This window comes from Oncorhynchus mykiss, chromosome 6 (genome assembly GCF_057628025.1).
Source record: "Oncorhynchus mykiss isolate SJ-2025 chromosome 6, ASM5762802v1, whole genome shotgun sequence".
Classification (NCBI taxonomy): Eukaryota; Metazoa; Chordata; class Actinopteri; order Salmoniformes; family Salmonidae; genus Oncorhynchus; species Oncorhynchus mykiss.
The window spans coordinates 11,690,635-11,718,495 of record NC_143027.1 but is presented as its reverse complement, the minus strand read 5'-3'; the positions used below and the strand labels follow the sequence as shown (position 1 = coordinate 11,718,495).

The 27,861-nt window shown below is 40.3% G+C and overlaps 1 protein-coding gene across 1 annotated transcript; it reads right to left on the bottom strand.

Moving 5' to 3' along the window:
* Positions 1 to 13,968: 13,968 nt before the first annotated feature.
* Positions 13,969 to 26,657, bottom strand: prr16 (proline rich 16). Its single transcript, XM_021605247.3, has 3 exons — positions 25,884 to 26,657; positions 17,498 to 18,400; positions 13,969 to 14,501 (listed from the first exon to the last, which is right to left on the bottom strand). Exons 1-2 carry the CDS (start codon positions 26,019 to 26,021, stop codon positions 17,666 to 17,668), a joined length of 873 nt encoding a protein of 290 aa, XP_021460922.1. The 5' UTR covers positions 26,022 to 26,657; the 3' UTR covers positions 13,969 to 14,501; positions 17,498 to 17,665.
* Positions 26,658 to 27,861: the final 1,204 nt, after the last annotated feature.

Genomic DNA, 27,861 nt, shown 5'->3' with positions numbered 1-27,861 from the left:
GACATGTGCATACACTGCCACCTACTGTACTGGAGGGTAAGGCTGGCCACGACCGAAAGTTGAAGTCGGAGGTTTACAAACACTTTGGTTGGAGACAATAAAACTAGTTTTTCAACCACTCCACACATTTCTTGTTATCAAACTATACTTATAGGACTATAGTCGGTTAGGACATCTACTTTGTGCATGACACAAGTAATTTTTCCAACAATTGTTTACAGACAGATTATCTGTTTACAGACAGATTATTTATCACAATTCCAGTGGGTCAGAAGTTTACATACACTAAATTGACTGTGCCTTTAAACAGCTTGGCCTTTAAAGAAGCTTCGGATGGGCTAATTGACGGAATTTGAATCAATTGGAGGTGTACCCGTGGATGTATTTCAAGGCCTACCTTCAAACTCAGTGCCCCTTTGCTTGACAAGTGGGAAAATCAAAAGAAATCAGCCAAGACCTCAGAAAACAAATTGTAGACCTCCACAAGTCTGGTTCATCCTTGGGAGCAATTTCTAAACGCCTGAAGGTACCACGTTCATCTGTACAAACAATAGTACGCAAGTATAAACACCATGGGACCACGCAGCCGTCATACCGCTCAGGAAGGAGATGCATTCTGTCTCCTAGAGATGAACGTACTTCGGTGCGAAAAGTGCAAATCAATCCCAGAACAACAGCAAAGGTCCTTGTGAAGATGATGTAGGAAACAGGTACAAAAGTATCTATATGCACAGTAAAACAAGTCTTACATTAACATAACCTGAAAGGCCAAGGAAGAAGCCACTGCTCCAAAACCGGCATAAAAAAAAGCCAGACTACGGTTTGCAACTGCACATGGGGACAAAGATCATATTTTTTTGAGAAATGTCCTCTGGGCTGATGAAACAAAAATAAAACTGTTTGGCCATAATGACCATCGTTATGTTTGGAGGAAAAGGGGGGAATATTGCAAGCCGAAGAACATGTCCCAACCGTGAAGCACGGGGGTGGCAGCATGATAAGAGAATTATGTTCTCCAGATACATCACCCAATTTAATTATATTACTCTCTGTCTGCAAACCATAATTTGTAAGATCCTGGTCGAATGAAACAGACGGAGATCCAGCTAAATAATCAAAAAGGTTTATTCACGGAACGTTCTGAAGTCACGAATACAAAACAAGCCTCCCGAGCCCGTACGGGAGTTGTAGCGATGAGACAAGATACCACGAAATTGGGGAGAAAAAAACGTTAAAAAATAAAAAATTATAAAAAATAAAAAAAGAATATAAAACAATTCATTTTATACTGACTTCTCACGCCCACACATTCACACAGCCATACGCACACACACACACACAAACAGACGCACATACACACATATCCACACACACATGCACACAAACTGACGCGCGCACACGGTCTGTCTCACTACCCAGCCGACAAAGATAGTGACCCTGTCCTGCTACACACACTGTCTGTCTCACTACCCAGCCGACAGAGATAGTGACCTTGTCCTGCTACGCACACACGGTCTGTCTCACTACCCAGCCGACAGAGATAATGACCCTGTCCTGCTACACACACGGTCTGTCTCACTTCCCAGCCGACAGAGATTAGTGACCTTGTCCTTGAGACGTACTCCCCGTTCTCTCCCAAATCTCTAGTCAGGTCGGCACCAAGCTCAGACAGTCTGTGTTTAAATACCATAAAGACATATTGTTTAACCCTAATTCTGACTAGGACTACACATTTATTGATTATGATTTTATACATTCTAATCAATTCCATATAATTATATGTTTCAGGGCGGGAATATTCTAATCATTCAATTAACAGACAATTCTCACCTATCACAGCATCATGTTGTGGGGGTGCTTTGCTGCAGGAGGGACTGGTGCACTTCCCAAAATAGATGGCATCATGAGGCTGGAAAATTATGTGGACATATTAAAGCAACATCTCAAGACATCAGTCAGGAACTTAAAGCTTGTTGGGAAATGGATCTTCCAAATGGACAATGACCCAAGCATTCTTCCAAAGTTGTGGCAAATGGCTTATTAAGGACAACAAAGTCAAGGTATTGGAGTGGCCATCAGAAAGCTCTGACCTCAATCCTATGGAAAATTTGTGGGCAGGACTAAAAAAGCGTGTGCGAGCAAGGAGGCCTACAAACCAGCATTGTCAGGAGGAATGGGCCAAAATTCACCCAACTTATTGTGGGAATCTTGTGGAAGGCTACCCGAAACGTTTGAGCCAAGTTAAGCAATTTAAAGTCAATGCTACCAAATACTAATTGAGTGTATGTAAACTTCTGACCCACTGGGAATGTGATGAAAGAAATAAAAGCTGAAATAAATCATTCTCTCTACTATTATTCTGACATTTCACGTTCTTAAAATAAAGTGGTGATCCTAACTGACCTAAAACAGGACATTTTAAATGTATTTGGCTAAGGTGTATGTAAACTTCCAACTTCAACTATATTTATACCACTATATTTTCTTAATTAACTGACCCAGAATTTCTAATAAAATAAAATAATTCCCAACAAACCTCACTACTCCCATTACCCCAACCCAAAATACCACCCACTCCCCTTTCCCATCCAACCTCTCTGACCCCATCAAACAACCTATCCCTTTCTACATCATACATTTCACAATATAAAAAATACATGATCAACCATTTCCTCTACCATACAGCCATTACACATTCCAGGACCATGTTTCCCTATCAATTTCAAAGATGAATTCAATCTCATATTCCTAATATCATCCTACACAACATAACCTCCTCCCTTCTGTTCCCATTATATGACACTATCTCCCGTGCAGATTTCATTGTATTATAACAATTTCTGCCCTCACTATTTTCATCCCATTGTCTCTGCCAGCAATCTAACCCATTTTCACCGAGTCAATGTTTTCTTTTCCCCTCTACCCAACTGCACCATTATATCCACAATATTCTTTCTCACTGCTCTTTTTGTTATTCTATCTACTGTGTCATTTCCATTAACTCCTGTATGAGCCGGAATTCAAAAGAACTGAATTTCAATACCATGTCTTTATTAGCCCAACAGCATCATTATTTCTACCCATAAATCCTCACGTTCTGACGTTCCTGATCTTAAACTACACTAAACTGATGCAGAGTCCCAACATATTACTAGTCTTCTTGATTGTGCCTCCTCTATCCATTGGACTCCAACAATTATAGCAACCATTTCTGTTGAATATACAGATAAATAATTTGTTAGTCTCTTGCATAGATTAATATAGAAATCAGGAATGAATACACCTGCTCCTGTCTTTCCATTCATGAGATCCTTTGAACCATCTGTAGACACTGCAAGACAAAAATAAAACGTATTACTACTATATTGACCCACTATTGTTCCTACATTATCTTCTCACATCACTGTTTCTTTTCTTCTGTCAGGCTCAGATCAACATGTGGTCTTGTATAAAACCACAGTGGCACATTTCCTATTGCCACAGATGGCCTTATAACAACATCTCTGAGTCCATATTCATCAACCCTTTTTCCAATCTCTGGGCCAAAACCCCTCTTTTGTTATTGTTCATATTCCCAGCACTCTTCCAGTACTGACAGTATATGATGGTCTACCATACTACCCTTCAATCCAGTAGGCCAGGGCTGGCTTAACTCTTCTAAGGGATAATGGCATTTACCCAGTATCTACTTGTGAAGCCTCAACCAGTGTAGATTTTAAATGAACCATTGCACATCCTGAGTGCCCTCGCTTGCATACTATCAAGGTGCAACAGCGATGCAAAAGCCGCAGAACCATATACAAAGTACTCAATCTAAATATTAAATCTAAATATTCAGTAAATATTGCCTATCTGCCCCCCAATCATGCCCAACTATTGTCCTCACAATATGTAAGACTTTCTTATATTTAGTATCAATATACAGTGGGAGAATTTGATACACTGACGATTTTGCAGGTTTTCCTACTTACAAAGCATGTAGAGGTCTGTAATTTTTATCATAGGTACACTTCAACTGTGAGAGACGGAATCTAAAACAAAAATCCAGGAAATCACATTGTATGATTTTTAAGTAATTCATTTGCATTTTATTGCATGACATAAGTATTTGGTACATCAGAAAAGCAGAACTTAATATTTGGTACAGAAACCTTTGTTTGCAATTACAGAGATCATACGTTTCCTGTAGTTCTTGACCAGATTTGCACACACCGCAGCAGGGATTTTGGCCCACTCCTCCATACAGACCTTCTCCAGATTCTTCAGGTTTCGGGGCTGTCGCTGGGCAGTACGGACTTTCAGCTCCCTCCAAAGATTTTCTATTGGGTTCAGGTCTGGAGACTGGCTAGGCCACTCCAGGACCTTGAGATGCTTCTTACGGTGTCACTCCTTCGTTGCCCTGGCTGTGTGTTTCGGGTCGTTGTCATGCTGGAAGACCCAGCCACGACCCATCTTCAATGCTCTTACTGAGGGAAGGAGGTTGTTGGCCAAGATGTCGCGATACATGGCCCCATCCATCCTCCCCTCAATACGGTGCAGTCGTCCTGTCCCCTTTGCAGAAAAGCATCCCCAAAGAATGATGTTTCCACCTCCATGCTTCACGGTTGGGATGGTGTTCTTGGGGTTGTACTCATCCTTCTTCTTCCTCCAAACACGGCGAGTGGAGTTTAGACCTAAAAGCTCTATTTTTGTCTCATTGGACTACATGACCTTCTCCCATTCCTCCTCTGGATCATCCAGATGGTCATTGGAAAACTTCAGACGGGCCTGGACATGCACTGGCTTGAGCAGGGGGACCTTGCGTGCGCTGTAGGATTTTAATCCATGACGGCATAGTGTATTACTAATGGTTTTCTTTGAGACTGTGTCTCAGCTCTCTTCAGGTCATTGACCAGGTCCTGCCGTGTAGTTCTGGGCTGATCCCTCACCTTCCTCATGATCATTGATGCCCCACGAGGTGAGATCTTGCATGGAGCCCAAGACCGAGGGTGATTGACCGTCATCTTGAACTTCTTCCATTTTCTAATAATTGCGCCAACAGTTGTTGCCTTCTCACCAAGCTGCTTGCCTATTGTCCTGTAGCCCATCCCAGCCTTGTGCAGGTCTACAATTTTATCTCTGATGTCCTTACACAGCTGTCTGGTCTTGGCCATTGTGGAGAGGTTGGAGTCTGTTTGATTGAGTGTGTGGACAGTTGTCTTTTATACAGGTAACGAGTTCAAACAGGTGCAGTTAATACAGGTAATGAGTAGAGAACATGAGGGCTTCTTAAAGAAAATCTAACAGGTCTGTGAGAGTCGGAATTCTTACTGGTTGGTAGGTGATCAAATACTTATGTCATGCAATAAAATGCAAATGAATTACTAAAAATCATACAATGTGATTTTCTGGATTTTTGTTTTAGATTCCGCCTCTCACAGTTGAAGTGTACCTATGATAATAATTACAGGCCTCTACATGCTTTGTAAGTAGGAAAACCTGCAAAATCGGCAGTGTATCAAATACTTGTTCTCCCCACTGTATGTAATATGTCTCCATGTAAGCCTTTCATAATACCATTGCCCTAAATACTTCAATTCTGTTACCCTTTCCATTCATATTGCATATAATTGAACACTGACATCTTCCTTAAATCTTTTTATTAGTTAACAACATACGGCAACATGGCAACAGCCCCATGATAAGGACCATTCCTTTATTGCTACAACAGCACCTTGTATTGTCTCTATTACATAAAGAATATTTCTTCCCATTTTCCAAATGGCACCATCATCTGCATATAATGCCTCCCCATCACCATATCATCAAACATCAATGTGAAATAAGATAGGACTAACAGCACTACCTTGTGGAGCTCCATTTTCTACCTCATATTCTCTTGATAACGCCAATCCCACCGTGACCTGGAAAGTTAGGTCAAACAAGAACTCCATAATCCAGTTATACATTCTCCCACCCTGCCCATTTCATTCAATTTAATCAGTAAACCGTCCCGCCACATTGTATCATATGCTTTTTCAATATCAAAATATACTATTGACGGCCTCCCGAGTGGCCCAGTGGTCTAAGGCACTGCACCGCACTGTGCCACGAGAGATTCTTGGTTCGAGTCCAGGCTCTGTTGCAGCTGGCCGTGACCGGGAGACCCATGGGGCGGCACACAATTGGCCCAGCGTCTTCCAGGTTAGGGGAGGGTTTGACTGGCAGGGATGTCCTTGTCCCATCGTGCACTAGCGAGTCCTGTGGCGGGCCGGGCGCAGTGCACGCTGACACAGTCACCAGGTGTACGGTGTTTCCTCTGACACGTTGGTGCAGCTGGCTTCCGGGTTAAGTAGGCGTTGTGTCAAGAAGCAGTGCAGCTTGGTTGGGTTGTGTTTCGGAGGACGCACGGCTCTCGACCTTCGCCTCTCCCGAGTCCATACACGAGTTGCAACGGTGAGACAAGACTGTAACTACCAATTGGATACCATGAAATTGGAGAGAAAAAGGGATGAATAATAAAAAAAGATATATATATATATATATACTATTGACATCACTTCCTTCATTGCCTAAGCCTTGGTCACCTCCAGTACCAACTTTAACGAATGCATCAAGGCTTGTTCTTCATTTTCTGAATCCACTCTGGTGTGGACTTAATAGACCCCTATGTTCCAGATAATACATCAATCTTCCTACAATCAACTTTTCCATTCATTTACAGAGATTTGATGCAAGTGCAATATCAATCAATCAATCAATCAATCAATCAATCAATACAATTGATTTATAAAGCCCTTCTTACATCAGCTGATGTCACAAAGTGCTGTACAGAAACCCAGCCTAAAACCCCAAATAGCAAGCAATGCAGGTGTAGAAGCACGGTGGCTGGGAAAAACTCCCTATAAAGAACAGAACCTAGGAAGAAACCTAGAGAGGAACCAGGCTATGAGGGGTAGCCAGTCCTCTTCTGGCTGTGCCAGATGGAGATTATAACAGAACATTGCCAAGATGTTCAAATGTTCATAGATGACCAGCAGGGTCAAATAATAATAATCACAGTGGTTGTCGAGGTCTATAACTAGCAGGACTGGATGGATCTTTACCAGGCTTCACAAAAAGAATATGCAGATCCTGATGATAGCACTCCTGTCCTCCATATTTTGTTAAATAAAATCTAAATATTTCCTAAATCTTGTGTAGGCAAATGTTTAAACAAAATGTAGCATAATCAATGTAGCATAGCATCAATCACCTGGAGCAGTGCAACCAAAGACCTCATTATTTCAAACGTGGCGAATTCAGCATCCAGAGATAATCCAGAATCACATTTCTTACGGTATACATCTTCATGCGTTCTTAGCTTTTCTTCCTGACATCTTTTACATTCATCACTTAGATTGTGAACTTTATTGCACTGCTGCAAAATCTCTTCCTAGAGCGTCTGCTTTTTCTTTGTTTGAAACAGCCATAACATCGTCCTCAACTAACATAGTTATCTGTACTGTCTTTCCTTTCCCCATCATCCTCTTTATCATTTTCCACACATCCCCCAGTTGTTTCCCTTCCTATAGAAGAACAGAATTCCTGCCATGCACCTTTCTTGGCGCTCTTAAGGATGTCCAACCGCTGGGTTAGGGGAAGGTCCTGATCACTGCAAACAGTACAATTCAGCAAGAGAAAGTTTTGAAATTGAACCTACTAAATGGGGGTCGGGTGGAATGTCACATTCCCAGTACTGCGTCTAAAATGAGAGTAGTAATTGTTGGAATGCCAATGGAAATGGAAGAAGTTAAGGCTTCCCTGAAAGGAGGAAAAGTTATTGACGTGAAAAGGATGAAAAGCAAAGGAAGTGGCAGTCGAGTGGACACTACAACTGTACTGTTACAATTAGAAGGGAAGCTGCAGAATAGGGTGCAGCTAGGATCCCTCAGTTATCCGGTTAGAGAGTATGTGCCGCCTCCACTTCTGTGCTTCAAGTGCCAACGGATGGAACATGTTGCTAATGTGTGCAAAGGTAAAATGAGAAGTGCAAAGTGTGGTAGGGATCACATGTATGGGAAATGTGGGCCTGATGCTAGAGTTAAATGTTATAACTGTGAGGGCGGATTTGAAGTACAACAGGAAGCCATGGAAGCACAGAGGTACACAATTACAAACAACGTATCCTATGCTGAGACTATTTGGAAAGTGAAAAACAAACCTAGTGTTCAAAATTCCCCAAATACAACATATTAGCAGATAGTCAACGCTCCTAGGACGCCTGTGGAACCTCAGCCCCATTGATACGCGAGCATAAACGTTTGATTACATAGAAAGATCATGGTAGAAGATTGTGTACACTTCTTGGCCTTCATGTGTAGGGCAATCAATATGACTGCTCCAGGTAAGAACAGGACTGCACAAATAAAATAATTAGTGAAGGCAGCCAAAGATATTCTGGGGATTTCTGAAGTTATGTAGAAATGATACATTGGATGCTGAACCAAAATTCAAATGATGATCAGCATAATACATAGTATTAATAATAATAGTAACAGTATTATGGTGTTCCATGTTGTTTAATGGAATGCTAGGAGTTTGATTGCCAATGGACAAGAATTTAAGAAGTGTACATGATTTAGATGTTTTACAGGACGTGATGTGTGAAAAGGAAACATGGTTTAAACCTCAATTGGATTCTATTATACCTGAGTTTATCTCTGTGAGAAGTGATAGAAATTAGAGTTGGTGGGTTTCATTAATTAAAGAAGATGTAGCACTTAGAGAGATTCATGGTTTCAAAGAACATGAATGTGTGGCACTGGAGATTTGTAGAGAAGGGGGTAATATCACATTGTTTAATACTACCATAATCCTTGTAAACCTGTCTCTGAAAACCCGTATCTGGGTTGTAAACCCGTATCTGAATCTAGTTGCGATATCCAGTAAAGGTGATAATGAGATACAGTATGGTGTGGAGATTTCAGTGTGCATAACAGCTTGTGGGGCAGCAATACCACAGATGCTAATGGTTTAGTGGCTGAAGACTTTATGGAGCGAAGGGGACTAGTTGGTATAAATTATGTTTGGGGGACATGGATAAATGTGACTAAAGGTGCATTGTCATGCTTAGATCTTACATTGGGTCCTCCTCCATTGCTGGTACACAGTATGTGAGTGGGGTGTAAAGATAGAATCCACAATAGGTAGTGATCATTTTCCAGTCACATGCAACATAGATCTTGAAGTACAGTATCACTCAAAAGTTCAGACAGACCTTCTCATTCCAGGGTTTTTCTTTATTTTTGCTATTTTCTACATTGTAGAATAATAGTGAAGACCTCAAAACTATGAAATAACACATATGAAATCATGTAGTAACCAAACATGTGTTAAACAAATCCAAATATATTTTATATTTGAGATTCTTCAAGGTAGCCACCCTTTGCTTTGCACACTCTTGGCATTCTCTCAACAATCTTCATGGGGTAGTCACCGGGAATGCGTTTCAATTAAAACATGTGCCTTGTTAAGTTCATTTGTGGAATTTCTTTCCTTCTTTAATGCGTTTGAGCCAATCAGTTGTGTTGTGACAATGTAGGGGGGTATACATAAGATAGCCCTATTTGGTAAGAGACCAAGTCCATAGTGTCACGACTACCGCCAAAGTTGGCTCCTCTCCTTGTTTGGGCGGCGTTCGGTGGACGACGTCACCGGCTTTCTAGCCATCTCCACTCCATTTTTCCATTGTTGCATTAGTTTTGTCTTGTTCCCTGCACTCCTGGTTGTCATTCCCTACTCACACTGCATATATTTATTCCTCTGTTCACCTCCATGTCTTTGTGTGAAATTGTTTTTGTTACATGTTCGTGTGTTCGCACCAGGCAGGGTTTTCCCCCGTTATTCCGTGGCTTTTCACGAGGGATGTTGATTGTACAACATTTGCTAAATTTTTGTGACAGTTTCGCCCATAGCACTTTTACCTTTGGCTGGAGGTTTGGACGCAGTGGCGTCTGACTGTTTTATTTGCCTCTGCCTTAATAAAGTGTGCGTCTGTTCACAACTCTCTGCTCTCCTGACTTCTCCACCAGTAGCGCACACCTTGACACATAGTGTGGCAAGAACAGCTCAAATAAGCAAAGGGAAACAACAGCCCATCATTACTTTAAGACATGAAGGTCAGTCAATCCGGAAAATTTCAAGAACTTTCACGTGCAGTCGCAAAAACCATCAAGCGCTATGATGAAATTGGCTCTCAGAAAGACAGCCACAGGAAAGGAAGACCCCGTTACCTCTGCTGCAAAGGATACGTTTATGAGAGTTAACTGAACCTCAGATTGCAGCCCAAATAAATGCTTCACAGAGTTCAAGTAATAGACACATCTCAACATCAACTGTTCAGAGGAGACTGCGTGAATCAGGCCTTCATGGTCGAATTGCTGCAAAGAATCCACTACTCAAGAACACCAATAAGAAGAAGACTTGCTTGGGCCAAGAAACACGAGCAATGGACATTAGACCGGCGGAAATCTGTCCTTTGGTCTGATGAGTCCAAATCTGAGATTTTTGGTTCCAACCGCCGTGTCTTTGTGAGATGCAGAGTAGGTGAACGGATGATCTCCACATGTGTGGTTCCCACCATGAAGCATGGAGGAGAAGGTGGGATGGTATGAGGGTGCTTTGCTGGTGACATTGTCTGTGATGTATTTAGAATTCAAGGCACACTTAATCAGTATGGCTACCACAGCATTCTGCAGCGATACGCCATCCCATATGGTTTGCGTTTAGTCAAATCAAACTTTATTTGTTACATGCGCCGAATACAAAGTGTAGACTTTACAGTGAAATGTTTACTTACAAGCCCTTAATAACCAACAGTGCAGTTCAAGAAGTTGAAAATATTTACCAAGTAGACTAAAATAAAAAGTAATAATAAAAAGTACACAATAAGAATAACAATAACGAGGCTACAGTATATACTATATCTGGCACCGGTACCGAGTCAGTGTGCGGGGGTACAGGCTAGTTGAGGTAATCTGTACATATAGGTGGCGGCGAAGTGACTATGCATCGGTTACAAACAACCAGAGAGTAGCAGCAGTGTACAAAAGGTGGGGGGGGCTCAATGTAAACTGTCCAGTGGCGATTTTATGAATGGTTGGTGGTAGAAGCTTGGGGGTAGAAGCTGTTGAGGAGCCTTTTGGTCCTAGACTTGGCGCTCCGGTACCTCTTGCTGTGTGGTAGCAGTGAAAAAAAGTCTAGAACTAGGGTGACTGGAGTCTCTGACAAAGGACAATCATTTGTTTATCTCTCACAAAGGACTATCATTTGTTTATCAACAGGACAATGACCCAAAACACACCTCCAGGCTGTGAAAAGGTTATTTGACCAAGGAGAGTGATGGAGTGCCGCATCAGACGACCTGGCCTCCACAATTACCCGACCTCAACCCAATTGAAAAGGTGTGGGATGAGTTGGACCTCAGAGTGAAGGAAAAGCAACCCAATGTAATATTTCATAGTTTTGATGTCTTCACTATTATTCTGCAATGTAGAAAATAGTACGAATAAAGAAAAAACCTTGAATGAGTAGGTGTGTCCAAACCTTTGACTGGTACTGTAAGTATACAGGTGGTAGACGAAAGATAGTTCCTTGGTGCCTGAAATATGTAATAAAGCCATCAATGATCATGATAATGCTTTTAAAACTTTGAAGAATAATTTTACATTTGATAGCATGATAGTCTCTCAGGGAAAGAGAGTGTTGGCTAGGAAAGTCATTAATAACCCCAATCTCTTCCCAAATGATTTTTTTGTCAAATGCAAAGGATGGAAGTACTTACTTGCTGGTTCTGGGAACACTACCATAACTTTACAACTTTCTACTCCAACCTCTTTGTCTAGTGGTCCTGCGCTTTACAGATCTACTCTCAACACTCTCATGGTTTCCCCAGCAGTGTTCGTCCCTCCATCACCCTCATTGCCATTTCTCTTACTCCTGTTCCTCCTATTTACAACAGGTGTAAATAGCTGATCATCACTGGTCATATCATCATTTACAATATCAGTTGCCCTAACGCTACCATCTGAACTATCTGCCATGCCGACCCCAGCCACAGAACAAACAAACAAAGATACAGCTTGTTACTGACCGTCCGCAGGCCACGTTCGCAGCTACGCTCGCGCCTGGGAGGTTGCAGAATGGTTCTAAACTAGAGCACATGGCATGCCCAGCCTGCCAGACACGCCCGATCCGATAAATCAATGGCATTATAGGGGTGGAAGAGGCGGTGAGAGTCTGCAGTCTGTCACACAACGTGGGTGTAAGGTGTTGTTTCTGGACTCTTGTTTTGCTTTTAACCCATTGACAGTAAAACAATAAGGTTGTTAATATTCACTACATGACCAAAGGTATGTGGATACCTGCTCATCGAACAGCTCATTCCAAAGTCACAGTGTAGTATCATTACACAGTGTAGTATCATGGATGACACCTCTGGAAGTGTGCTCCAGTTGCATAAAAATCTGCTCTAGCAACAGCTGGGGCTCTTGAACAAAGGTAGACCACTATCAGAGGGATCTATTTGACCCAGTTCCTTTGATTCCAAATGGAGAATCTATGGGTATTATAATTATATTCATTCCATGTTTGTTTTTTACATTGAACGTCTTCAGCTAATTGGGACGATGGTCTTACATGGTACAATGATTACATTTTTTATTTAACCAGGCAAGTCAGTTAAGAACAAATTATTATTTACAGTGATGGCCTACCCCAGCCGACGCTGGGCCAATTATGCGCCGCCCTATGGACTCCCAAACACAGTCGGATGTGATGCAGCCTGGATTCGAACGAGGAATTGCAGTGACCCCTCTTCCACTGAGATGCGGTGCCTTAGACTGCTGCCACTCAGGAGCCCAGATATCAATTGTCTTCCTTTTGCCTCTTGTCTTCATTCACTTTGAAATAGGTTTTTGACTCTCACTGAAAATCTAATTTAACGACAGTAGCACTAGCTTGGATGAGCGTTAATACTAACTTTTTCATTTGATTTACAGCGGGGTGATATACTGTAGGTCATTGACCTTTCAAATAGCTTTAGAAGCAGGAATTACCATTTCAAATCAACACAATCAACACATACTTGAAGTTATTTTGTAATTAACATGTTAAAGGAAAAACAAAGTATAAAGACTAACATAAGTGCAAAGTGCAAATGATGTCCAAAGATGTGGACATTGTTTCCCCGACACGTCGTTGACAATGTTTGTTTTTTTTACGAGAGAACACAGTCACAAAGTCCGCATCGACTATGGGTGGGCCGAAGTGAGGTGCACTCCAGTTGTTGGATCCTAACAGCCGCTCCAGGAAATGCATAGCAGACCACAGCGATGACAGGAGGAAGTGGAAAAAGAATCAGTCATGCATTCAGTCAGTATCATTCCTCCTCTGATAAGCACAACAATGTATTTGGTTTAATCTAGTTTGCTTTCACATTTTACAAAAAAATTTCCGCCCCTATACCATAACAATAATGTGTTTATATATATATATATATATATATATATATATATATACTCTCTCACTATATAAATAAATTATCCAGATATGCCCTGCAGAAACGCATGTACTGTCAGAAGAATGACAGCCTTCTTTAAAACACGCCTTTCATCCCACGGAATAAAAAAAATATCCTCTTTTTAAATGTTACAATCTCTGTAGAAAGGTTTTATAAATATATAAATATATACAAATAAAATGTAATGCAAGTTATTCTTGCTTTAAGTGCATGCCATATCTTTGCAAGCAACTTGTATGACATTGATCACACATAGATTTCTATACGCTCAACATAGCATTCCGAACACAAATTAGTGAACATCCTCAATTCCTATATTTTAGCCATTTAACTTGCCTCATATTGTATGTTGGATTTTCAATATGACACATGTATGTATTTCATGTTTCTGTATATTAAGAGCAGTCACTGCAGATCAACAAATCTTGTCCAGCAGATTTTACTGGCTGTTTATGTCTAATACCCCACAATTCACAAAAACCTGTAACCAACACATACAATTATGAACTGAGTGTGTCTGTTCTTGTTCAAATTATGTCATAAGAAAGTAACATGACCATGGTTATGTTTCTCTCTTTCTCACGTTCAATAGGAATGTCTGCTATAAGCAGACTTCCCACCCTTGAAGAGTTCTCAGAATGCTGGGGACATCAGTAATTCCACTGCCTATAAATTATACATAGAATCTCCATTTCAATTGTAAATGAACCAGTCACATTTGGATGCAATGTTTTCATCTTATGTTTGCATTACATTTTTAACTTTTACCATGCTTCTCCCATGAATAAAACTGTGCTACTATGTCTTCCAATTCTCTATGAGGATTAATTATTTGGCCTTGGCTCAGAGGAATTGGTGTTCTGTCAAAGGTAGGGAGCCTCGTTCTCAGTGACTGTATGATGAACCAAAATTGATCCGTTTCATGTCAGTAAAGGCTGTTTCGACTTTTACCCAGAAGGACCTGCAGGGGAAACAAGGAAAACACATTAATGTGAGCATTCTGATAGGAAGAGGGAAATGCAATTGAACTTGCATAACAGCAGTAGCCATGGGGATGAACAGATTAAAAAAGACCATCACCACAATTCAAATAAAAGGATGGGGATGGTTTTTTTGGTCAGAACATTATTTCACAATTCCTTTCAGTACATTCAAGGTTACATTAAACTTATTTGTTCATAAAATCACAAAAATGGTGAACAAAATAGTACATTGTGAATTCTCTTATGTTTTTGATGTGAATGCAGCTACACCATAATAGCCAACATCAATAATCCAGTATGTGGTAGGAACTTTACACTTTCTAACTCACAGATAGATGTTGGTCAACTTGAATGCCTTGTACTTTGACTAAAAATCTATATCTAATCATCAAATTTAAATGGATTACTTCAATGGTGATTACACATTATAGTAGAATGTTGATACGGTCCCTTTCTTTACAGTTTCTGGGTGACATAAAATCTTCTGCATTTTAAGTGTCAGACAGAGGAAGTGGCAGACAGAGGAACTGTGTGTGTTTCGTACATTCTTCATAGTCTCTTGACCAATTCTTCCACTTGACAAATTCTTGACTGTAGATCTGTACAGCTGTATCACCATTTGAAAAACAAACAAGTCCCAATTGCAATATTGTTTATCTTAAAAAAGGAGATGCAGCTGATGTCTCTCCTTTTAGTCTCTAAAGGAGCATAATTATCTGATGTCTCTCCTTTTAGTCTCTAAAGGAGCATAATTATCTGATGTCTCTCCTTTTAATAGTCTCTAAAGGAGCACAATAATCTGATGTCTCTCCTTTTAGTCTCTAAAGGAGTATAATAATCTGATGTCTCTCCTTTTAATAGTCTCTAAAGGAGCACAATAATCTGATGCCTCTCCTTTTAGTCTCTAAAGGAGCACAATAATCTGATGTCTCTCCTTTTAGTCTCTAAAGGAGCATAATAATCTGATGTCTCTCCTTTTAGTCTCTAAATGAGCACAATAATCTGATGCCTCTCCTTTTAGTCTCCAAAGGAGCATAATAATCTGATGTCTCTCCTTTAAATAATCTCCAAAGGAGCACAATAATCTTGGATTAACATTGCTTCACAACTTTCTCAAAAATGCCCTCTCTCTCTCTCTCTCTCTCCCTCTCTCTCTCTCTATGTATGCGATGTATTATTAGCACTCTGATGTTTTGATAATAATATATATATATAATAATAATAATAATGTACTGTAGGTGAACATTTATCTCCATTATGGACGGAACGCCTCTGGAACAAAACTGTATTATTTGTCTTTTCACTTTCCTTTTTGTTTAATTTCTTTTCACTTTATTTCAATTTAGGAAGCTTGTATCCAATTGAAATTAAAGACCTAACCAAGTGATACATGTTGAGTATATCAACAATTGTGTCTGGCACTGTAGTACGATATGGAAGAGTATGATAGCTAATTGTTAATTGAAACAACTGTAATTGTGTCACATTTATGCATATTCCTCTTTGCCAGGTCGGCAAGTGATGATGTCACGCAGAATTTTTAACCATCAGTTTTGCACAATAAGTTTTACACCAGCATTCTAAACGTCTAGAATAGTTTCCCACCCACAGGTACATGCAGAACATGTACTGTAGCTGGGTGGGTGGGATTCATCATTGCGATAGATATCTCTATATATAGTTCTGCTGTGGGCACACTCTTGTGGAAGTCTTTTCTAATCACCCTACAATGCCCATTTCCTTTTAGTACATGTATGCATTTATGTATTTCAAGGGAATTGTTCTTAATTTGTTAGTATTCTATATGACATACATAGAGCTGTACTACTTGATGAAGGTTAAGACATTTATTTTATTTCTCCAGAATAAAATGTTTTTTACTAATCTCATCCACAATGCGACCAGGCGAAGCAAGCCTGCAGGGCATAAGCTGATATCGCTACATCCTTCATGGCATTCCTCATGTTTGTTCCATTTTTTCATGTTTCTGTTTATTTAAAATGCTTGAATAAGCACCAATCCCTATCTAAATGTTGAATGCGGGTTAGTAAGCTTGTCCATGAGAGCAAAGACATTGAATCTCAGCAGCGTTCACATCCCACTTTTTTTTGTCTTTGTTCCCACAGACTCACACACATTTTACACACACATCGCTTTCCCATGTCTACTTTAGAGCATTGTCAACATTTGTGTTGGTACAAAGGCAGTATGAAATAGTGTTATCGGCACAGTAATAGCCTAATCCTGCTAATTAGAAGGCTTGCTAGTAGGAGGTGCTACTATTTCCATTCACCTCCAGGGTATGCCTAATTTCTTCCCTTCCAAAGCACTGAAATGCTTTCATACCCTTTTGATCATTCCTTTCTGAATGACACGATAACATAATAAAGCACCCACACACAGCCACTACTGTTTAATTACAGTTCTATAAATGTATGGTAAATTAAGATTAAAATACCAACATATGTTGAATGGTAATACATCTAACTAAGATTTAACCTCAAAACATCTGAGGTTAAACACTTTCGAATAGTGTCTGTTCAGTCCACCATGGGAGATTTGACATGGTTCGTCTTCGCAAGCTAAACTCAATGTGACTATATTTATTTGACATCTTTCTATAACCTAAGCCACCAGTAGATGTTGCTCTAGATTCAGTAGTGTGACACCCTCCCCATCTCAAGAAGTGAAGTATGGCAGTGAATCAATATCAGGTGACAAAAGATACTATATGCCATCATTGTATTACTGTCTCAGCCCTATACACAGAGGTGTACTGTAGAATCTGGGTCAGCGGTCGGATTTGAGGCAAGCTTGATTTGTTGTTTAACCCAGAGCATAAATGTTCTAACACAGCTTCTTGTTTCTAAAAAATCCCTTAGAAAAACGTGATACAATGTTACTTCCCATCTCTCAAACCAATCCTGCCAAACCCTTACACTAGCAGGACAGTTGTTAGCTGCCACTCACTCACCTCACCGTTCATTCTCTCCTTGTGCATTTCTGAGCTCATGGCCACGTCTTCTAGCGCTCTTTTTTCCTCATCGTTTAGATAATCCACGTTTGACTGGAGTAGAAAGTGCTCATGAAATAGAAAACACTATAAATTATTTAGAAATATTTAAATTAAGGGTGATTAACATCAAACCGTTGTGGTGGTTGATTTTCGAAGGATGGTTTTCTGTGGTTTCAGGGAAGGGTTAGAATGAGGCACACAAGGCAGTTTTGTAGGAGGGAAACTATGGCTGACACTTAGACCGCCATTTTCTAACATGAGCTGGGATGGTGGTGAGGAGGAGGAACACTGATGGACAGGGCTCATGTCATCAGTAAATTCTGTCTGTAAGTGCATATCTGTGTTGTCAACGTCATATTGCAGGTCACAGTCAGGGCAGTACCCGTGATACTGGACCTTTTCACTGAATCGGACCCTCTCCCGGGTTGCCTGGGGGCATTTGGTCTTTTCATGCCGTAGCAAAGGCATAGGCATAAGTCCTCTCTCTTCCTTTGTACTATTAGAGATGCAACACGATAAGTCTCTGTTTGGCTTCCCTGGGAAAACACCATTACGCATAAGAGTCCCGTTAGCCTTGGCTAGTAGGCTCCCTGATAGTGGGTTCTTGTTGTGCTCCTCTGCTTTGATAGGTGTCAGCCTGGGAGGGGGCAGCGGAGGGTGGGGCTTCTTCATCACGGTCAGGATGGCGTGGCTGACAGACGGGGGCCTAAAGATGGCGATCTTGATCTTGTCGATGCTGGAGGCTGTGGTGGTGGTGGTGGTGCTGCTAGAGCTGCTGTTCAGGGTGTCTGTCTTTGAACTGTCTGTCATCTCCTCCTCCAGCTGTAGGTCACACGTGAGGGAGTCGATCTCATGCACAACCTGCACCAAGAGAAAAGGAAAAGGAGGACAGTACATATTTAGTTTGACAGACAAAGAAATTTAACAGACTAATAGAGTAGAAAATTCAGCAGCAGCCAAATTGTTACCGTGTGAAGCACTTGTTGTTGTGCAACCTGGCTAGTAAATAGTTAGGCAGGGGGAGGGGGCGTCTACTAGGCTAAAATATGGAATTGTTTTAAGATGGTCATACCAAGGATCATTTACCCATTTGATTTTGAGTTTTAGGAACCCTTTAGGTATATAACAAAAAAATATATGTATACTGTATATAAAAAATTGAATTTGGCCTTACTGCTATTAGCCCATAGAAACACACTGAATAACAGATTCATACATAGTCCAAAAAATGTGTGCAAAGGAATTTTGTTTTAAAGTGCCTGTCCTATAGCTGAAAGATATAAGAAAGATACGGAAATTATTTGTAATTTTTTTTTACCCATATTTACCCCATTTTTCTTTTGCACTGAACTACTTCCATATACACTACATGACCAAAGGTATGTGGACACCTGCTCGTCTAACATCTCATTCCAAAATCATGGGCATTAATATGGAGTTGGCCCCCCCTATGCTATCCATTCTTCTGGGAAGGTTTTCCACTAGATGTTGGATCATTGCTGCAGGGACTTGCTTCCTTTCAGCCACAAGAGTATCAGTGAGGTTGGGCACTGACGTTGGGCGATTAGGCTTGGCTCACAGTCGGCATTCCAATCCATCCCAAAGGTGTTCGATGGGGTTGAGGTCAGGGCTTTGTGCAGGCCAGTCAAGTTTTTCCACACTGATCTCGACAAACCATTTCTGTATGGACCTCGCTTTGTGCACGGGGGCATTGTCATGCTGAAACAGGAAAGAGACTTCCCCAAACTGATGCCACAAAGATGGAAGCACAGACTTGTCTAGAATGTCGGAATAGAGCTAAGCACAGGTATGCTGTAACGTTACGATTTCCCTTCACTGGAACTAAGGGGCCTAGACAGAACAATAAAAAACAGCCCCAGATAATTATTCCTCATCCACCAAACTTTACAGTTGGCAGTTTACATTGGGGCAGGTAGCGTTCTCCTGGCATCTGCCAAACCCAGATACGTCTGTCGGACTGTCAGATGGTGAAGCGTGATTCGTCACTCCAGAGAGCGCCTTTCCACTGAGTCCAATGGCGGCGAGCTTTACACCACTCCAGCCGACGCAGGCATTGCGCATGCTGATCTTAGATTTATGTGCGGCTGCTCTACCATGGAATCCCACTTAATGAAGCTCCCGACGAACAGATGATGTTGCTTTCAGAGGCAATTTGGAACTCTATAGTGAGTGCTACAACTGAGGACGGACTATTTTTACGCACTACGTGCTTTAACTCTCGGCGATCATGTTCTGTGGGCTCGTGTGGCCTACCACTTCGCGGCTGAGCCTTTATTGCTCCTAGACGTTTCCACTTCACAATAACAGCACTTACAGTTGACCGGGGCTGCTATACCAGGACAGAAATTTGACGAACTGACTTGTTGTAAAGGTGCCATCCTAAGACTGTGCCACAGTAAAAGTAATTGAGCTCTTCAGTATGGTCATTCTACTGCCAATGTTTGTCTATGGAGATTACATGGCTGTTGCCCTCAATTTTATACACCTGTCAGCAAAACAACCAACGTGTATGTGTTCGTGAGAGTCTCACCTTTTCATAGAGGCATATTCATATGTAGCCAAACAGTTTGGACGCTACTGCAGACGTTTTCGTGAGAAGACCAATTTTTGGGATGTCTCAAGGTCTGACAAACACCGCTGTAGCTCGGCCACCTTCCACCAAAGATGCGGAAGGCCGTCATTGGTGGATGCGGTAGAATGAGACATAGACGTGTACATCGACTCTAGGGCGTTATAAAGGCCCACTGCAGTCAAAAACTTGTTTTACAGTGCCTTCAGAAAGTATTCACACATTTTCCACATTTTGTTGTGTTGAATTTATAATAGATTCAATTGAGATTTTGTGTCAATAAGCCTACACACAATACCCTGTAATGTTCAAGTGGAATTTTGTTTTTAGACATTTTTACAAAGTTGATATTTTTTTGAGTCAATAAGTATTCAACCCCTTTGTTATAATAAGTTCAGGAGTAAACATTTGCCCAACAAGTGACATAATAAGCGACATGGATTCACTCTGTGTGCAATTGTAGTGTTTAACATGATTTTTGAATGACTACCTCATCTCTGTACCCCACACATACAATTATAAGGTCCCTCAGATTTGCAGTGAATTTCAAACACAGATCCAACCACAAAGACCAGGGAGGTTTTCCCAATGCCTCGCAAAGAAGGGCACATATTGGTAGATGGGTAAAAATCATAAAGCAGACATTGAATATCCCTTTGAGCATGGTGAAGTTATTAATTACACTTTGGATGGTTCATCAATACCCCCAGTCACTACAAAGAAACAGGCGTCCTTCCTAACTCCGCATGCGGAGAGGAAGTAAACCGCTCAGAGATTTCACCATGAGGCCAATGGAGACTTTAAAACAGTTACAGAGTTTAATTGCTGTGATATGAGGCTGAGGATGGATCAACAGCATTGTATTTACTTCAAAATACTAACCAAAATGACAGAGTGAAAAGAAGGAAGCCTCTACAGAAAGAAAGAATTATGTTTGCAATAAGGCACTAAAGTAATACTGAAAAAGGTGTGGCAAAGAAATTAACTTTATGTCCTGAATACAAAGTGTTATGTTTTCGGCAAATCCAACATAACACATCACTGAGTACCACTCTTCAGATTTTCAAGCATGGTGGTGGCTGCATCATGTTATGGGTATGCTTGCCATCAGCAAGGACCAGGGATTTTTTTTAGGATAAAAAGAAACGGAATAGAGCTAAGCACAGGTAAAATCCTAGAGGAAAACCTGGTTCAGTCTGCCTTCCAATAGACACTGGGAGACAAATTCAATTTTCAGCAGGACATTAACCAAAAACACAAGGCCAAATATACAATGGAGTTGTTTACCAAGACGACATTGAATGTTCCTGAGTGGCCTACTTACAGTTTTGACTCAAATCGTCTTGAAAATCTATGGCAAGACTTGAAAATGGGTGTTTAGCAATGGTCAACACCCAACTTGAAGTTTGGAAAATAAGTACTAATATTGTGCAATCCAGGTGTGCAAAGCTCTTAAAAAGGTACCCAGAAGGACTCCCAGCTGTAATCGCTGGCAATGGTGATTCTAACATGTATACTTACAGTTAAAAGTTTGGACAAACCTACTCATTCCAGAGTTTTTCTTTATTTGTACTATTTTCTACATTGTAGAATAATAGTGAAGACATCAAACTATAAAATGACACATGGAATCATGTAGTAGCATAAGAAGTGTTAAAGAAATCAAAATATTTTTTTATATTTGAGATTCTTCAAAGTAGCCAACCTTTGCCTTGAGGACAGCTTTGCACACTCTTGGCATTCTCTCAACCAGCTTCATGAGGTAGTCACCTGGAATGCATTTAAATTAACAGGTGTGCCTTGTTAAAAGCTCATTTGTGGAATTTCTTTCCTTCTTAATGAGCATATTAGTTGTGTTGTGACAAGGTAGAGGTGATATACAGAAGATAGCCCTATTTGGTAAAATACCAAGTCCATATTATGACAAGAACAGCTCAAATAAGCAAAGAGAAACGACAGTCCATCATTACCTTAAGACATGAAGGTCAGTCAATCTGGAAAATGTCAAGAACTTTGAAAGTTTATTCACGTGCAGTCGCAAAAACCATCAAGCGCTATGATGAAGCTGGCTCTCATGAGGACCGCCACAGGAAAGGAAGACCCAGAGTTACCTCTGCTGCAGAGGATAAGTTCATTAGAGTTTCCAGCCTCAGATTTCAGCCCAAATAAATGCTTCACAGAGTTCAAGTAACAGATACATCTCAACATCAACTGTTCAGAGGAGACTGCATGAATCAGGCCTTCATGGTCAAATTGCTGCAAAGAAACCACTACTCAAGGACACCAATAATAAGAGACTTGCGTGGGCCAAGAAACACCAGCAATGGACATTAGACCAGTGGAAATCTGTCCTTTGGTCGGATGTGTCCAAATTTGAAATGTTTGGTTCCAACAGGCGTGTCTTTGTGAGACGCAGAGTAGGTGAATGGATTATCTCCGCATGTGTGGTTCCCAAAGTGAATCGTAGAGGAGGAGTTGTTATGGTGTGATGGTGCTTTTGCTGGTGACACTGTCAGGGATTTATTTAGAATTCAAGGCACACTTAACCAGCATGGCTACCACAGCATTCTGCAGCGATACGCCATTCCATCTGGTTTGCGATTAGTGGGACTATCATTTGTTTTTCAACAGGGCAATGACCCAAAATACACCTCCAGGTTGTGTAAGGGCTATTTGACCAAGAAAGAGACCGATGGTGTGCTGCATCAGATTATCTGGCCTTCACACTTACCCGACCTCAACCCAATTGAGATGGTTTGGGATGAGTTGGACCGCAGAGTGAAGGAAAAGCAGCCATTGAGTGCTCAGCATATGTGAGAACTCCTTCAAGACTGTTGGAAAAGCATTCCTCATAAAGCTGGTTGAGAGAATACCAAGAATGTGCAAAGCTGTCGTCATGGTAAAAGGGTGGCTATGTTGAAGAATCTAAAATCTCAAATATATTTTGATATATACTTTTTTGGTTACTACATGATTCCATATGTGTTATTTCATCATTTTGATGTCTTCACTATTATTCTACAATGTAAAAAATAAAGAAAATCCCTTGAAAGAGTAGGTGTGTCCAAACTTTTGAATGGTACTGTATGTAAATTAGATATTTCTGTATTTAATTTTCAATAAATGTGCATTATACGGTATTGGGGGTAGATGGGTGAGAATTTTTTTTTTTTGAAGGCACTGTATATAATGTATATTTCCACACTATGTGGTTGGAATAATATTGTGAAATTGTGAAAATTATAATAATGTCCTTCTAGTGTAAGAGCTGTTTGAAAAGTCTGCCTGAAATTTCATTCTGTTTTGGTGGGATGACATCACCAGGTGGTTAGTTAGTTAATAGACCAATAAGAGAGTTTCAAACCTCTTCCAATAACAGCTTGTCTTCCGTTTCCCCTCCCCACGCAGACCAATCGCAGACAGTCCTAGCAACATTTTTGCTTGAGAAATTGCTCATTGCTGAGAAGCTATTTTTGTTTCTTTTTGACCATTTTACACAGTAAGGTACTTAATTGTTACCAGAAATGATTTGATATGGAAATAAAAACTGCTTAATTTGGCATTTAAACTAATTAATTATTCTAATAACTTTGTAGACATATGGTCCTCTCAAGCCAGATTCGCATGCAACACAACAATATTACACAGTATTCTCTGATTAATTGCAGGTTGTGTTTGATTAATTAATTTGCTAGACGTCTTTTTGTAAGGTAAGGGCAAACTATAAACTACCCATGATAGTCCAATGAAAAGAACACACACCAAACTGTATGAAGACTCTAAATCATAAGTAAGACCCTCCGGCTATAGCAATACTAACTTGATAACATACATGATCAGTTTATATAAGAATGAATTCTGTGAGTATGCTCTTGCACATGTTGGACATAATAAGATGAAATTGAAATTGTTGAAAGCACATACTTGGCCCCTCCATACATTCATGGTTGAGGTGATAATAATATACCTACATGACAGGCAGTGAAAATTGCAAAGACATCTCTTTGTAGCAAATGACTACATCTTCCCTTAGGTATGTTTACTAGTTTTGAGTAGAAATAAACCTTGATTACTCTATGTGTATGTGCATGTATAAAATACACAATGTTCAACACTATTATGGAGAGAGTCTGAAATGACTTGTTATTTTGTAATCTATTACTGACACAATACCTACTAATTAAGACCTATGGTATAAGTTGCCTATCATTTCACATTTCAGTGGTAGCCAATACTTTGCCAAACCATATCTGCGAACAGTATCCACATAGTATACCATTTTAAAAGTCATTATATTTTAAAGTAATTGACGCTAGTGAAGTAATATCAGCATATCCACATTTAATGGAATATAAAACTGAGGTTGGGTAAAAAGCTCATGTAGAGTGAAATCTCCATGCAGTCTTAAATGGATCATTTAGTGGGACACAAAAGAGAGTCACAGTATCCATTGCAACATGCTTAGGGGCATGATGGTTCTCTCTGTGCCAAGCATCTGGGTTCAGCTCCTCTTAAACATAGGCTTGAATCCAATAATTCAAGTGTGTGAGTTGCACTAGATAAATACTGCATCTAAATGGGATTTACTGAAACATTGGCTTTGACAATGAACTGACAATCCCCGAGGTGGGTTGTTTTAGTAGTGCACACTCTCCTAAATAGAATATTGATTTGTGTGTTTTATTTCTTATTTAACCTTTATTTAACTAAGCAAGTCAGTTAAGAAAAAAAAATCTTATTTACAATGGCGGCCTAGGAACAGTGGGTTAACTGCCTTTTTCTGGGGCAGAAGAATAGATTTTTTACCTTGTAAGTTCAGGGAATCGATCTAGCAACCTTTGGGTTAGATCGACGCTCTAACCACTAGGCTACCTTCCGCCCCAGATTGATGTTTCTATAACATTGTGTTTAATTCAAATACTTGTTAAAAATGTTGAAAGAGCAGCATTATGTCAGAGGAAATGTGTGTCATGTATCCATCCATTACATCCATCAATTAAGAAGAACAGTGTAGGTTTCATCTAAAGTGACAACCTGTCGTGTAAGGGTGGGTATTTCAGGACCAGCAGGCCGGACAGTTCCTTTCGTACAAACATCTAGGTAGGCTACATCCACGCGTCAAAGCAGGTTAGATTGCGTGTCATTATAGGGACAATGGAAGACCACAAGGATCAATGTGTGAAATCAACAGAAAACAAATATAGTATGAGTTAAATGAATGAATGCTCTAAAATTGATATTCCTAACAAGTGTATATCACTTAGACACAATGACAGCGCTGACACAATCCTGATACTGTAACAAGGTGCCTATCGAGAAGAGAGCTGCTGTATAATTTGACAGGAGACAATTATAATAAAAACAGTAGGCTAGACTGCATTTAGATGATGAAATGCAATGCAAAACCATACCGGTGAACTACACGTGATTAATCATGATACATGTTTGCACTTAAATGATCAAAGCCCAGTGTTCGCACTAAGGCGCAGCTGCGTTGTCATCCTTCGCACATACAACGTGTCCTATATGTCTTTCATGTTCACTAATAAGATATGTGGTCACATACGAAAGGGCAATGCACAGGCCATGGACTTAATTATATCTGAGCCTTCAGATGTTTATTATAGAACAATCGTTTTCCCAATCAGTAAAAAATCTATACCCTAAACATACCTGCATTAAAACAAAACAATGTTCATCTCAAATAAAAAAACACAAAACATAAGCCAGACATAGGAAACCTATTCCACTAACCTCTTTGAGTTCCTTGGCTACATCCCTCAAGTCTCCCAGTATGGTCTCCAAATCCTTCACGATAGTCTTGATCTGCTTTTTGACTTTAACTTTGGAGACTACTCCTTCAGCAGATTCTACATTTGATGTCCCTGACATTCTTCGTTGGCACAACGTATTTTTAAGGATTACAAGTAAATCCTTCCGCTGCCGTCAGACCACTTTGCCTATGCATTTTAATGTTCTGTTTTCTTCACTTTCCTCCCATACAGGCTAAATCACGCAATAATGTAGCGAAGCGTGGTGACAGCGTCCCGGCCAGCACGCATGCGCAATAGAGCATAGCAAAAATAATATTATCATAAAAATGTTTAATAAAATAATGTTGCTGAAGAGGTGTTTCTAGACAGTCGCTCGTGATCATTCCGCCGTTACCTTTTAACATTTCTGTCAAAAATACAAATGCTGATATGTCACATTTCCTTGTGGCAAGATGCCTAGTCAGATATTCGGTCCGTCATTTTAATCAGACTGAAATAATAAGAGAATGAAAAGGAACATGGTACATAGTACACATCAATCCAATCCAAGTCCAATATTCTAATCATAATGGTCCATAGGCTGCGCCAGACATCCCCATTGAACCGATTGTCTCTAAAAAATACATGTATATTCTATAGGTTACATACGACAGGCATAATATATTCATAAACTGCAGTTACTTTGCTGAATAAATGACAAGTGATAATAATCCCTTCTTCACATTGCATCTACATCGAAGCCTCCGTGGTGTCTGATAGCCTGCCCATACACCAGGGGAGAGAATGGTCTCTGCACGGCTGCGCGTGTCATGACACGCGCGCCGCAGAAGCAGGTCACCTTAGGCTGCTCTTCATGTTTTGATTCGAAAAGTGATACATTCGTGTTACTCACCATTATTTCCATAGTGTTATGGTTAAAACAATGTTTCCCGAACCGGTACACGTGACGTGTCATTACACTCAGCCAGCACTTTCACATGGGCTATGTCATCTATTACAACACTAGCACACCTGATTCAAGTAGCCAACTATAGTTGGATCAGGTGTACTAGATGAAATAGCCTTTAGATCACATTTGTCGAACGGCTGCGGTTCCCGATGACAGGTTCCTGGGTTAAAGTATGGCTGCATTGAAGCAGTTTGGGAAAGTTTTGCACATTTCTAGGCTTTTGTTGGGGGGTAAATATTACGGCCTCTTTAGACTTTCTAACATAGGAACAACATATAAATCTTTCCAACTCACTATTACATAACATTCATCAAGTTCCTGGAATATTTCCCAATGGGCTTGTTTCTTCTGTTTGGACAACTCATCTTATATTGCCTGCATGTTTATATGAGAAAAGCTTTTGACTTCTGCTTTTTGGGTGATTATGCCTATAGACAAACTTTAAGATGTAATGAAATAATATTTCCAACCATACTAATCGACAATACTGTAGGCTATTTTAATGGGCAGGGTCATTTACTCTTGAAGATCTCACATCCAAGTTAAGCAATCACATCCATCATCATTGACCTGTGTGTGTCTTGCACACAACACAAGGCATGGATTGCTTGCCTAGGGTAAGCAGTCATTTATTATACTTAGGCCCCACTTGGACATCTAGTTCAATTTTGGAATAAGGGTGCTTCTGGTTTGGTCTGTATCCTCAAACCTTGATCCAAAACATGTCTAGGCTATTTTTGCCATATATGATCAGAGACATGTGTGATCAATGATTTCATTTGATTAACTTCATATAGGCCCTATGACACGGTAGGCTATGTGAACAGACTAGAGATATTGGCTTTGTGAAGCTGTGGTTTTTAATTTGAGAAAAAAAATGAAAGGACATTTAAATGCTCCCACTGCTTTTCATTGATTTTCTCATAATAATGCAAAATGCTGAAGGCATACAATTGCAAGTATGTATCAGTTCAAGTTGAGTCAGTCAAACGCCCACTAAATTGTCATA

Coding starts and splice junctions, on each gene's coding strand:
- prr16 (XM_021605247.3), bottom strand. CDS start 26,021: ATGTCAGGGACATCAAATGTAGAATCTGCTGAAGGAGTAGTCTCCAAA. Junction 18,401..25,883: donor TAGCCAAGGAACTCAAAGAG/GTTAGTGGAATA, acceptor CTCTTGGTGCAG/GTTGTGCATGAGATCGACTC.